The sequence below is a fragment of the Pollachius pollachius genome (genome assembly GCF_949987615.1).
Source record: "Pollachius pollachius genome assembly, chromosome: 1".
Taxonomy (NCBI): Eukaryota; Metazoa; Chordata; class Actinopteri; order Gadiformes; family Gadidae; genus Pollachius; species Pollachius pollachius.
The window spans coordinates 31,354,032-31,368,607 of NC_136934.1; the positions used below are offsets into that span (position 1 = coordinate 31,354,032).

Here is a 14,576-nt window from a genome sequence, read left to right on the forward strand (position 1 = left end):
CTTCAGATCAGCCTTTGGTGGTGCTTTTCGATTTTCTGACAAAGAATTCAGCGGTTATTGTTGAATGGACACATGTCCAACACAGGTTTCAAATACGTGCTCACCCCAGGGTTGTGTCCTGTCCCCACCTGCTTTTTATTTTGTATGCAGATAGCTGTAGGACAACTTCCAAAGGCAGTTTCTTTGTGAATTACTCTGATGACACATCCCCATCGTCTCCAGGGTTCAGCATCAGATCATGCCCTACCTTTATTATAAATGCGTTATGGTTACTTGCTCTACCTTAATGTGTCACATTTTGATATTCATTTAGATGTTCAGTGGAAAAACAAACCTTTTCATTAAAATTATGCTTTAATAGGTTGTCTGAAGGACCATAATAGCATCAATGGTATGGTCAAAGTCTGCTCCAAGATAACTGGAGCCATGCCCTGAGACTGGCTCTTGGAGAAACAGGTGGCCCAGAGAGCAGAGAATTATCAGCCCATCAGACCATGTTCTGTCCGGTGAATTCCCTGTATGGCCCAATCCGCTACACTGAGGCCTTCACTCATTCTGCCATCAGGGTATTATAAACAGACAGTGGTCATTTTAAATAATATTACATTGCTTAAATTTCGTCGTTAAAATGAAACATAATTTATTCATTTTACTGCTGATCATTGTTATCTTGAACTGACCTATTTACATTGACTAGAGTTTCCGCGCGCAATGTGCACGCTCAACCTCTATTTGTAGTTAAACCTATAGCAATAATGTCGAAACTCTAGTCAATAATGTAAATAAATTCTGAGCACATAATATAATAACATTTTGCCTATAATGTTACAACGTATAACATTTTGGTTCACCTATTACATGATGAAGAAAGCATAATCATGTCCTCCTTACATTAAGAAGAAAGCATAATCATTTTCTACTTATAAGCCCTTTTTTCACACATTTTTGCCGCATTTGTATATCAGGAGATTGGGCCCTGATGTTGATTCACACTTGATGCTTTATATGCGGACATCGATGTTGTTTGGACATCAGTAGAATCAACAGGGGGTTTAGGGGGGGTAGGCTTGCAAGGAGCGGGATATGACGTAGGGTCTAAGTACGCAAGAGGCGAGATAAGTGTGGCCGCTGTCACTGTAGTTTGTCTCGATTTGACCATAGACAAAATGGGGGCAGAACTCATCGCGATTATCTTAAATGTTGCTAAAATGATGCATCATACATTCCGTTTCATCCACAAAATCTGAAGCATCGATCAATGAAATATTGGGGCACGAGTTAGAGACAAATAGAAGAAACGACAAAGTAGTAAGGCGTCGTGAACGACGGCGTTACCGGAGAAAGAGCGTATTTGTTTTGCTTCATTTCACATATAACACTTCAAATGTACCAATTTGGACAAATGTAGTTGAGTTCTGAATACTGTCAGTAGATCAACCGTCGACGGCATTTTGTTTGTAAGCCTCAATAAGTAGATTGGCGAACACAGAGCTTGCGTGTTGCTGACAGATGTCACAATCTCTGTGTTTGTCAATCTACCTATCGAGTCTTAAAAACAAAATGGCGTCGACGGTTGATCTACTTACAGTATTGTGTGTATAAAATGTCCTTTTTAATAAACACTCTGTACACTTACAAAGTTCTCAATGACTCGTTTTATATGTTAAGACCCTTATTATATTACCAAAGAAGTGTCTGGCTACTTTTAGCCTTTTAAGTGGTTCAAAATAGCGATTTAGTTTTTACCATAACCAGTGCCCCCATCGTTCCAAGTTTATAGTGTTTTGATAGAATCAGCTAAAAACAGCCAACTGAAGAAAGCGTCTATACGGTTTTTGTGTTCCAAAACAAATGTTTCAACTCGTTATCATACAAAACATATCCCAAATCCATTTTACACCGGAATTGCCCTTTAAACAGTCCGCAGGGGGAAGGGGGGGATATCAATATCGCAAGACATTTTGGGGAGGCTCAAGGAGGAGGGTAAAATTAAGTTTGAGCAACAAAATGTAGTCTTGTGGTGGACTCTAGACATAATTCACCATACTGTGTTATTGACAGGTTTTCGTTCTGTGTTATAGGGATGCTGTCCCTTTAAGATCACGTGACTCGTGTGTTGATGTGCCGAATATGACGTGATAGGACAAATTAAACAACTTGCAGTTGCTTGTCGACTTGAGAAATAGTCTCTTCATTTCTTTCATCTCAATTTCTACAGTCTATAGACAGAACGTCTTACCTGGGAGAGTTTGTCGACGGCAACGCCGTTACTACAGATGGGGGGGGGGGGGGGGGGGGCATTAATATCGCAAGACATTGCGTGATGCAGGATCGATATTGCCGTTGTCTTTCAACGTTTGTGTATGCTGCGTCCTGCACTGCCTTTGTCTTGAAACGTGTCAGCGTACGCGCGTGGTGTATGTGTGCTTTTGCGCATGCTGTGTGAGCTGCAGGCAGCTTGGCGTGCGGTGTACGTATACGTGTCCTGCGCTGCCTTTGTCTTGAAACGTCTACGTCAGCATGCGTGTATGTATGTTCGTGTGAGTGTGTATGCGGTGTGTGTGTGCGTGCGTACAGTGTATGTGTGCGTTCTCACCCGATGCGTGTGAGCTGCAGGCTATTTGCCACATGCGCAATGACCTACAGGCTTGCTATTATATAGTAGTAAGATATGTAGCCTCTGACATAAGACCATTGTGTCTGAGTTTAAGTCTCAAGTCGTATAGATGGACTGGGTAAACTGCAAATGAAATTCCCTTGTTGGTATAAAAAAAAGCCGTCTGAAATAGGATGATTGACTATGCGCTTTAACACATACAAATCGAATATTGTTGTGATTTAGGGGGTTAGTTGGATGAATACATAAAATAAAAAGTATTAAATGAATTTTGAGAGTCAAAAATATAGTTCATTCATAATTAAATATTCAACTCTTTACCGTCTAGCTCGCTCTTCCCTTCACATATACCAGATCACTGCTACAATGTGGGCTGAAGGCAAAATCTTTAAATGTCATGTAGATTCAATTTAGTTTACGAGACTTCTTGATCTAAAAGAAATAAATTATGAGACTGTACATGGCCAGCTACACAGCACAAGTGACAAGATGAGGAAACGGCTGGTCAGTTTCCTCTCTATTCTGCACCTAAAATGGGTCCCTAATCAATAAAGATATTAGAAACTGGAAGAACCTGTCTTAACGCTTTCCTAGAGGCAACACGACCAGACAGACCGCAGGCTACCAAGTCATTTATCGGCACATTTGCCCTCCTGCTTTACTAGCTAACCTCGGAGGACAGGCCTGCCTGCTGTCCACATAATGTACGTGGGAGGCAGGGTTTGCAGAAGTATGCAGGATTCAATATGTTCTGAATGCTCCGGGCTGGCTGAAGAGAGGCAGCGTGGGTGGACTGCAGATAGAGACTCTTTACCGTCTAGCTCGCTCTTCCCTTCACAAATCCTTTGAGGTAGATTGAGGAGAAATGTAGTAGTAAGCTACATTCAGCGCATCATGCTGGCAACCAGACAGGTGTTATGTGGTCGTGACTTGGGGGAGCCTTGGTATAATGCTAATGGTTCTGCCTAACGACGACATGCTCAACCGTGTATGCATTTTTATTTAGGGGTACTAAGCATGTACCATTTTCTTAACTTGACTCACCACCCACAAGCCCACATCCCTTAGGCACTTAATGTTCTAATCAATGTTCTCAGAAATAGCACGTATTGATGAGAAGAATGTGTCACCCTCAGATTAGCTAGGAACACATTGCCAACTGTTGGGTACCTTCCCACTGGGGATTACACAGTTTAAAGCATTAGATTCACTGTCACCCTCCTGCCTTGCAGACCCCCGATCTATCTCCATGGGAGGCGGGATAGGCAGGTGGATACACATGTTTGCTGTGGACTGGAAATAGTTATAGCCATCCTCTGCTGCACTTTGCAGACTACCAGGCAGGGAAAGTAGTAGTGGTGCAACGGATCACCCCTGATCCGTTCGAATCAACCCTCACAGGGCGGGACGCATGTGATCCACGGATCAGCTGACATAATATTTGCACGTTGACGTGTTCGGCGCATGCCTAATTAGGCTACTGAACATTTAACGTGGCAGCATGGCGAGCGGCGAAGCGGAGGAGTTGGAGAAGCCCCCTGCATCATTTAAATCAGCTGTATGGGAGCGCTGCCCTGTGCCCTATAATGAAAACGGAATAAGCGTGTTGGACAAAACGGCCACGGTGTGTTGGCACTGTGGCACCAGAATGGCCAACGGACACGGCAACACCTCGAGCATTAGAGTAACAGGAGGGGAAAAGATTTGCAGCAACTGCTTCTCCCCGATGCATTTAAGCAATGCTTTCCTGCAAGCTCCGATCGGGCAAAATCCATCACCAAATCGATTGCGGCGTTTATAGCGGCAGACATGAGTCCATAGTCCGTTACGGAGAATAAAGGCTTTAAAAACATGATAAAGGTGCTTGAGCCAAGGTACAAAATACACTCGCGCACCCACTTCACAACCAAGATCGTTCCCGAACTTTATGAGGAACAAAATAATATTTTTGTGGATGAATTATCCAAGGCATCCTCCGTTGCCCTCACTACAGACTGGTGGACCTCTAGAGCCACTGAAATTTACGTGACCGTGACTGCGCACTACATGATGAAGAGTGCTGCAGACGCGCCCACTCTACGAGAGCCACACAGGCACAAATCTGGCGCAGGTACTGACAGGAGCAGTAGCAGAGTGGAAGGTACAGAGGCCAAAAAACATCCCAGTCACCACAGATAATGCCAAAAACCAGGTAAGTGCAGTGAAGGAAGCTGGACTGGGGCCAAAGATAGGGTGCTTTGCCCAAGTGATTAATTTAGCATCCCAAAGTGGAATAACCGTACACAAGATGGACAGACTGCTTGGGAGGATCAGAAAGGTGGTTTCATATTTCCACCACAGCACAACAGCTCATGTGCTTAAAACAAAGCAGGAAATGGTACAGCTGCCTACCCACAAGCTATAATACAGGATGTTCCAACAAGGTGGAACTCCACGTATGACATGTTGGAGCGTTTTCTTGAGCAGCAGGCAGCTATATTCTCTGACTGACTGACAAGTCCCTGAAAAACAATATCAGAGACATTGTCACCTTGTCTGATAATGTGAAAATGGCAAAGGAGGTCCTCCAGGTGCTCAAACCACTTAAAATGGTTACAACCCTATTAAGCACTGAATCTGCTCCATCTGTATCCATGTATCCAAAGCTGCTATTAAAGCGGACCTGAACCGCAGATACACTGATACCCCGATCTACAGAACTATCTACATAGATCGACTGCACTGGACCCAAGATTCAAGTCCGTGTCTCACCTAGATCCTGCCCTGCACCAGAGAACATACAGCCATCTCACCACTGAGATTGTGGGCAGGCTGGGCACTGAAGAACATGAAGTGATAAAAAAATTTAAAAACATGAGTGAGTTAGGCCACTTAAATATACCGCAGTCCAGTCTTAGTTCTTTTGCTATAAGAATTGAACATCTTTTATTTTAAATTAATAATACATTTTATTAAATGTTATTGCTACAATAATAGTTCTGTGAAAACTGAAAAAAAAAAGATTTAACATATCAAATAATTGTTTCTTGCATGGTCAAACCACAGAGCCGACAGGAGGAGCCGCAGGGACATCTCCTTCACAAAAGAAGTCAGCCATGGAGGCGCTTTTCAGGGAGACCTTTGCAGGCAAGGAGGACACAGGCAAGAAGCCGTTTGTTGATGCCATTGAAGAGGAACGGGCAAACTACCGAGCAGCAAGTGGCATTCAAGTTGATGGTGATCCACTGAATTGGTGGAAGATCAACGAGTGCAAACACCCTCATGTTGTCATGATGGCTAGATGTTACCTTGCTGTACCTGGCACTTCAGTTCCCGGCGAAAGAGTCTTTTCCACCGCAGGGGACAGTGACTGCAAAAAGGTCTACACTCATTCACTCCCCAGGCAATGCAGACATCCTCATCTTTTTGAAAAATAATTTAGTTATAAATCCAGGTCCTGCTGTGCTTCTTTGTGCACTTTATTTTGTTTGTGCACTTTATTTTGTGCAGCCTGTTATTCACTGATGAATGTTGAAAATAAAACAAAAAAGCAATTGAAAGCTAAGTCACATTTGTCTTATCTTTTTTGTTGTTGATTCGAAAATAATCCGATCCGTCACTCAAAAACCGTGACCCGATCCGAAACCGTGATTTTGTACCCCTAGAAAGTAGTCAATCAGCACAGTAAGCTCACAATGGCCTTTGCTGCATTATAGGGCTCCACAATATTTTTTTTAATGATAAAAAAAATCTTGTCGTTGATAAATAGATTGAGAAGCCAGCCAGAGGATCATTGTTTTTATATTGGAGAACATGGTGGTTCATTGTAGGGCTGAACGATCTATCGTTTTCGACCGAAAACCGCGATCTCAGACAACACGATTTTGGGATCGTCAAAGCTGCGGTTTTTCTTGGTGCATAATAATAATAATTCCGTCAATAATTTCACATGAATGCCCAAGGCTCTGTGTCAGCTACCGATCTGAAAGCTGCAGGCTGCGCGTGCCCAGATGACGTGTTCTCCACATGCCCAGATGACATGTTCTCGTCATTCAATTTCAAGCATGGCTGAAGCAGGAGCAGAAGCGGAGCCGACGAAATTAATAAAGAAAAACAGCACGTCGGTCATTTGGCAGTATTTTGGATTTGAGGCCACTGATGAACACCAGAAACAGGTGATGTGCCAAACATGTCGTGTAAAAGTGGCTACATCGGCTGGCAATACCACCAATTTATATCGCCACTTGAGAGTTCACCACCTGAACTTGTACGAGGAGTGCATGGCGAAAAAGAACAGCGAAACATCAAGCAGCAGCGATACTTCGGCAAAACAGCCAACAATAACATCATTGTTCGCCAGTGTGACGCCTTATGAAAGAACTAGCCGAAGACACAAGGAGATTACCGCTGCCGTAACGAAGAACATGGTGTCTGTAAACACAGTGACCAAAGACGCATTTATAAGTTTGCTACGCGCAATGGATAAGAGGTATGTTCTGCCCTCCCGCACATACTTCAATCGAGTTGCCATCCCACAGCTCTACGCAGAATGTAAGGCCAAAGTTGTAAATGAGCTGGAAAACACGGTTTTATGCGTCAACTACAGATCTGTGGTCAAGCAGAACGACCGAGCCCTACATGAGTTTGACCGTGCATTTCGTCAACGCCAACTTCGAGTTGTGTAGCCGATGCCTGTGACTTGACTTGGACTCGAGCATTAGGGACTCGAGGATTAAGACGAGGACTCGACTTTTTAAATGTCATTAGGCTATAGTAGTAATACGCCATTATTCTATAATTTGGTATATGATTAGTGCAAGGGAATGTACTGCTTCATGTCATACATCACACGTAACTAAGTTAATAACGTAACTAACGTAACGTAATTACGTAACTACGTAAATAACCCACACAGCAAATCCCCCGCGGAGTATCGCGGCTTTCGGAACGGCTCCGCGATGCGGACCGTATCGGGTCCACTTGCACGCCACATTTCTGAGTTATTATGAAGAGGACAGGACAGTAGTTATGAGCACTAGAGTTAAAAACAGTAAAATACATATGAAAGTTCATAGCTGCCGCCATTAGGACGCCTATGAGCCGCGGCACAACAGTTATGTTGTTTTATTACGGATTACAAGATTTTTTGGTTTTTAGTGGTATATCTAAGAAGCATATTAATTGCTTGTACATTAATTACCAATTACAAATTAATTTATGGGCAATAACTAACTGTGGTAGTACCACCTGACGTCTGCTGCTAAAAAAAACGTCATTGAACTTAATACAAGATGACAACAGATGTAATCAATGGTATGTTATGAATACTGTGTTATGAGCTATCCTTATGGCTTTTCATACTGTAATTTGTAATACATGTAATGATTTCCCCCAGAAAATGCTGTCAAAGATGAGCAAAGAATCAAACGGGCCACAGGACTTTGCAAGCAGCTGGTTGCGGTCTTCACTCACAGCTGGAAGAAGAAGGCGGCACTAAAACAGGCACAGCAAGACTTGAACCTACCTCAACAGTCACTGGTCACTGAATGTCCGACACGATGGGGCTCCCAGCAGAAAATGATTGGGAGGGTGTTGGAGCAGAGCAAGGCACTGTGCCAGGTTCTGTCTGAAGACAGGAAGACGCGGCACCTGGTCCCCACTTGGCAAGACACAGATGTCCTTGAATCTGTAAACAATGCCCTCGGTCCTCTTCAGGAGTTCACAGACATCCTCTCAGGTGAGGACTACGTAAGCGTGTCATACCTGAAGCCAGTGCTCCATCTCCTCAAAACAGCAACGCTTGCTGAAACTGACCAGGACACGAATCTCACCAAGGATATCAAATCAAGAGCTCTCCACTACATCAAAGAGAAATACAGCGACCCAGTGACACAGGAGCTCTTGGACATCACATCCTTCCTTGATCCAAGATTCAAGACAAGCTACATAAGTGAAGAGAATGTCCCATACATCAAAGACAGTGTGAAGATGGAAATGGAACAGGTGGCACAAAAGGTAAGCTGTCCTTTTTCTTTGTTGTTTCAAAATAAAACAAAAAGTTGTATGTTTTTTTTTTAACTATACTCTGACATTTTAAACTTTTAGACAAAATGCCTCGTTGGTCTTAATCACAACTGATAGCAAAACATTGATGCCTCTTATTACTGTGTGTTGCAGGAGCAGAGGGCTTGTGTCACAACCAATCCCATGCCCCTGAGTGCAGAAGAAGAACCACCATCCACCTCTACAAAGCGAAAGCGGTCACTGGGCAGCTTTTTCAAGACCAAGGCGGTCCCTGCTTCCTCTACTGTGCAGTTGGAGGATACCATTAAAGCAGAACTGGACAACTACTTCATAACTCCTACCATTGATGGAGAGCAAGATCCACTGGCCTGGTGGAGAGTGCACAATGTCAACTTCCCATGGCTTAGCAAGTTGGCTCGTAAGTACCTTTGCATACCAGCAACGAGTGCACCATCAGAGAGACTGTTCAGTGCCAGTGGCAATATTGTCACATGTCAGCGTGCAAGTCTGAAGCCAGCAAAGGTTGACATGTTGGTTTTCTTGGCCAAAAATCTCTGAAGGGATGAAGGGGAAGATTTATTGATTTTTGTTGTTGTACTTCTGCACCTTACCCTTAAATCTCTTATCGGCACCTTACCCTGACATGTCTTTGTTCCATTAAAAAAGGTGTTCACTCTTTTTTACTTATCTGTTGTTTACAGACTAGATGTAAAATAATTTAACCAGTTTGACATCTTTTGTTGATGAGGAAAATGTAGGGTAATTTAAACTTTTTTTAATTATTATTATTATTATTTATTTTTACTACCTTTACATTTCACTTCCTCTTGCCACTTTATTTGAAGAAGAAGCACAGGTTTCTGAATACACGGGTTGAATATCTGTAACTGCTGCTGATGTTGATGTTCATAAGCTAGCTCCTTTGAGCCATTTTGCACTACTTTTAAAAGGTAAGACTTCTTTTTTTGCTCCACTTTGTTGTTATAGTTTATAATTTTTATGAAGCGTACGTTATTTTACAAAAGTGCTATTATTTTGATGCTGCTGAAGAAAGAGGGCTCTCTTTTTATTTTAATTTTTTGGTTAATATAACTGATATGTTAATAAACAGTCTTGCATCTGAAATCTGTTGCCAGCAGGATCCGGCCCTTCCTCACAAGGGAAGCAGCTCAGCTTCTAGTCCAATCACTGGTCATCTCCCGCCTCGACTACTGCAACTCGTTCCTGGCTGGACTCCCTGCCTCTGCGATTAAACCCTTGCAGCGCATCCAGAATACGGCAGCGCGCCTCGTGTTCAACCTACCAAAGTTCTCACATGTAACCCCCCTCTTCCGAGACCTCCACTGGCTCCCTGTAATAGCTTGCATCAGATTCAAGATGATGGTACTGGCATACAAGGCAGTCGATGGAACTGACCCTGCCTACCTCCAAGCATTAGTAAAGCCACACACCCCAGCTCGATCCCTCCGCTCTACTACCTCAGCTGGACGTCTGGTACCGCCATCGCTAACAGCAAGCAAAGGTCGATCAGCGAAGTCACAACCTTTCTCTGTTTTGGGACCTCAGTGGTGGAATGAGATCCCTACCGATGTCAGGATCGCAGAGTCGCTCACCAGCTTCCGCAAAAGACTCAAAACTCACCTGTTCAGAGTTCACCTCGACTCTGCATAGAAACCAATGCACAGCCACCATTGAATGTTGTACGTCCTGGCACTTGTACATTGCACTTATTCAAGGTACTTAATTGTGTAGCATCTACATTAGCTGCTATCATTGCTTTACACGGGCAATGGGTTAGCCTAGCGATTGTAATACTTGCACTTGGTTCTATGAACGATATATTGTTTCACTTCTTATGACAAATGTACTTATTGTAACAAATGCACTTATTGTAAGTCGCTTTGGATAAAAGCGTCTGCTAAATGGCCTAAATGTAAATGTAAATGAAAAAAAAAAAAAGAACGCGACAATAAAAGACACCCACGAAATCAAACTTTTGCACGACATTTTCTTCAATAAACAAAGCTTTTGCTGTTGTACAGAAATACCTTGCAGGTAATGCATTTGTTTGTTATTAACCCCTTGTCGCACAGAACTGATGATTCTGTCGACCAATCCACGACCAGCGTGTGTAGCTCGAACTTGCCGGCAGCCTTTCATGCGTCTCAGTACCCCAACCGAGGAGAACTGCGAGACGAGTCTCCCGCTGGAGCCCCGACAAACGCGGGGGATGAATTACGAGGTTTGGTCTACTTCAAATTGATGTGGAAGTGAAGGGTTACCTCAGCCATGGTTGAGAAGGAGTTGGGGGAAAATAACTCTGGCATTGACTCTCTGAAGTACATGAACCACAACAAGGAGGTGAAAGGGATTGTTGCCCGCGATTGTCTCCCGCCGGAGCCCACCTGCCCGCTGCCGATTCACCACCGCCTCGACGCTGCCCGCTGAAGGGGAGGTGGTGCCTCGGCATTGGGCAGGTGAGCTCCGCCGGGAGACAATCGCAGGCAACAATCCCTTTCTCCTCCATGTCTCGGTTCAGTCTACTTCAGATTGATGTTGAAGTGGAAGAACAGGAGACGTCGGAGAACCCAACGCAGTCGTTTGAGATTCATAATATCATCTGGAGGCGCACACAGCTTTGGGCCATGATAATATATATTATATTATATGATATCGATTATATTATTATTTAGATATAGAGCTCCACGACTCCCGCTGGAGCACCCCGGAGTGTTCTAGATAATTACAGACCCAAAAGCTTTGTTCGCCTCGCCATTGCGATACATCCATTGTAAACACGAGCGCATAGTACCGTGGCTGCAAGCTGCTCCGGGCCACATCCCCACCCTACACCTTGACCCGCCTCTAAAAAAACGGCATGTTTGTGGAAAGCTCATTGTGGGACTGGCTTGTAGTGGCTGTAATTCTGCACCAGGGCTGAATTTCTTGAACGTCTTCAAGTACTGTATAAGGGGCCCACTAACACCTATATAAATGCTTCCATAAAATAGCATGCCATTGGACCTTTAAAAAGCTAATAAATAAATTGTGATATTGATTGCAAATGTAAAGAAGACATGTATAACTTAAAAAACAATGTGCTCAGATAAAGGACAACATGGCCGTACCGTGCAGCCATGCCAAGTAGGATCACTGCAGCCCTTCTGTGGAGCGGCGAGGTCTCCCGTTTGCCAGTGAAGCGCTCCCACAGCACCTGGACCACAGTGGACTGGAGGCTGCTGCTGCTGCCAAAGAACTCCTGCACCTAGTATGGAGATGAGCTACTGGTTAGAGACCACCACAAACAAAAACATCAAAAGAGTAGTGTTCAATAGTTAACCACATGGATTGGAGGAAGGAAACAAATCTCTTAACTTGTACAGCAAGATTTACCAAATTGGACCGTACTTGACAAACTTTATAATTATCCCTTTTCTGTAATCTCAATACAGGTCATTCCTCAAAGAATAAGAAAATAAGGCTGATGACCAAGTAGTGCTTCATTTAAATATTCCCTTGTTGTACATTCGAATATCCTTTGTGATATCCTGTTGTAGACCTGTATATCCATAAGTGCACGATATTGTCAGGTGGATTCAGATTATAAACTGTAGCTTTGCAAAGAGGGTTTGATTAGGGTGATGAAGAAGATCACTTACTATCTCCTCCAGACATTGGATGGTTCCAAGGGAAGCATCCACCATCAGCTCAGAGAGGCTGTCCACCAGAGTGTGGGCCTTGGCTCTGGAAGGGAAACGGGCATGGCCATCAATTCATATTTCATGAAGAAATATCACTGCTAATATAAATGTAATCCATAATCAACTAAAGTAATGGAGTAAAAAAGATAATGTATTTGCTTTTAACTCAAAGCATTTTAATAATACAAATGATAATCGTAACACTGTTAAATAAATCGTTTAGACATGCAACCATCAAACTCTAAATGTATGTTGTCAAGTTTGATTTCAGAATAAACCTGTTTCAGTCAAAATGACATGGCCTGTCATGACGGACTATGACCAGTGAGCCATCCAGTGTCCCCAGTGTGGGCTCCCTACCTGGTGGAGTCTCCTTGGGGGTTGAGGTAGAGGCGTCTGTAGGCCTGCACCACGGCGTCCTTGATGGTGGGGTCGGTGGACCAGACCAGGGGCAGCATCCTCCTCACCCCGGACAGTGAGTTGGCCACGCTGAACTCACACACTGTCACGCAGAACTGCACCGCCTCCTGGACCACTGAAAGACATCCACATGATTAGTTTTAAGAGTATTTTTCTGGCATGATCGATACATATTAGATGAAATCTGTTAAAAATATGGACACATTTTAATTTGTAGGCAATCGTTATTGATAAAAAAATGCAGACGAGAACCAGTTTATCAAGGAAATTACTGCGTACACTTTTAATAACTAAAATAAATCCCATCCTCATTTCAAATAAACAGCATATAAAGTTCACCATGATCTAATTAATGCCACCCATAACAGTCCCTTCGTACCCGAGGTGGTTTTGCAGTAGAGCATGGTGTTGATGACAGCGATGGCCCTCTCCACTTGCAGGGCAAAGCTTTGTGTATCTTTGAGGTACTGCACCAACATCTCCTGTTTCCTGAGCTCAGAGTCCTCTCCCTCCACCTCCTTCTGAGGGGTTGGGGGCAGGTTCTGAGTCAGCTCGCTGGAGTCTTCATCAGGCCCTGGTAGTAGATATTGATAGTCAGATGAATACATCATTGGACACAATATTTATATGCCCTTCAAGCTTAAAGAAAATATCTTTCTTAAACCCTCATATACTAAATAATATGAATACTAAGATTGTTTCAGCTCATCCTAATATTAAGTCTGCATCGACTTAACAGCTGACTTGTCTTTCCTCTGTCAGATCATTTGCATTTTCTGCTGCGTAAATACACTTTACTGGGAAATCACATTGAAAGGAAGGTTTTCAATAGTGCCGACTGATAGTGGACTGGTATAACCGACAAATCGTTTTTACTCCCAATGTTCCATTTTTCCTTGTTAGCATCCATTATATGCACTCAAGAACCGTTGAGCTGACCCAGTTATTAGTAATAATTTTTATGAGAGAAGAGGATGTTCAGTTAAGTTAGTTACTCATTGTAACACATTCCGAAATTACTTCTCTCACCGGGAAGTAGCAATAGAATGTTCATGTCTACACAGCTGTTCATAGCAGAGAGCACCAACTCTTAATATTTACACACCAGCATATGTGAGAGCAGCATTTACCTTTGAAGAGCAGAGCCAGGGCCTCCATGACCGTCTCGGGGGAGAGATCGTCAAGTGCAGAGAACATCTCAGACTGGGGGAACCTGCCATGTGCTTTTATACACAGACGCACAGCATGTCTGAAGAAATTAAATAGAAGAGATAAATAATAGTGTAATGTATTCACATGGGATCTCAGACGTCCAATAATGAGGTTCGGGACAATATAGTTAAGGCATGGTTCAAGTATAAGCTTGAGATGATGCAACATAACCCTAATCACACCTGCCACCAGCCCATGGTAAAGTTGAACGTTCGGCATGTGAAAATGTCCGGCTACATATTAATAACAGTTGCCTGGCCGATGGCTTCTTTTCCATGGCTGGTAAAGTATGATTGGGCAGCGGCATTTCTTGTTCACAGTTCACCCTCAGACTTAAGAAAAGCTCATGACACATTGAACCATAGAGGACTGGGTAAACGCCTCGCCTGACATACATACAAATACACACGCTGTTGGCATCCTCCACATCATTACCCGACTAAGCATATCTTTGAAAGTGGGATCATAGTGGGAGGAGCCTGTCACTGTAGGCCAGCCCTTACAGCCGAGCAGTAAACCTTCACTACACGGCCAAGATTACCAGCCAATCAGGACAAGGACAACCCAGCCCCCTGGTTCAACGAGCTCGCATTCGCCTTGGTATCATCACTGGGCAAAATGTT

At 43.5% G+C, this 14,576-nt stretch overlaps 1 protein-coding gene across 1 annotated transcript in view; it reads right to left on the bottom strand.

Moving 5' to 3' along the window:
* The window catches only part of ncapd2 (non-SMC condensin I complex, subunit D2), a 32,304-nt gene that overhangs the window by 11,262 nt on the left and 6,466 nt on the right, over positions 1 to 14,576 (bottom strand). Inside the window, exons 14-18 of the mRNA XM_079741816.1 lie at positions 13,872 to 13,990; positions 13,121 to 13,315; positions 12,682 to 12,856; positions 12,280 to 12,364; positions 11,749 to 11,885 (exon numbers count right to left, since the gene is read on the bottom strand). Of these exons, the coding sequence (XP_079597942.1) occupies positions 11,749 to 11,885; positions 12,280 to 12,364; positions 12,682 to 12,856; positions 13,121 to 13,315; positions 13,872 to 13,990 (711 nt within the window). The remainder of the gene's footprint in view (positions 1 to 11,748; positions 11,886 to 12,279; positions 12,365 to 12,681; positions 12,857 to 13,120; positions 13,316 to 13,871; positions 13,991 to 14,576) is intronic.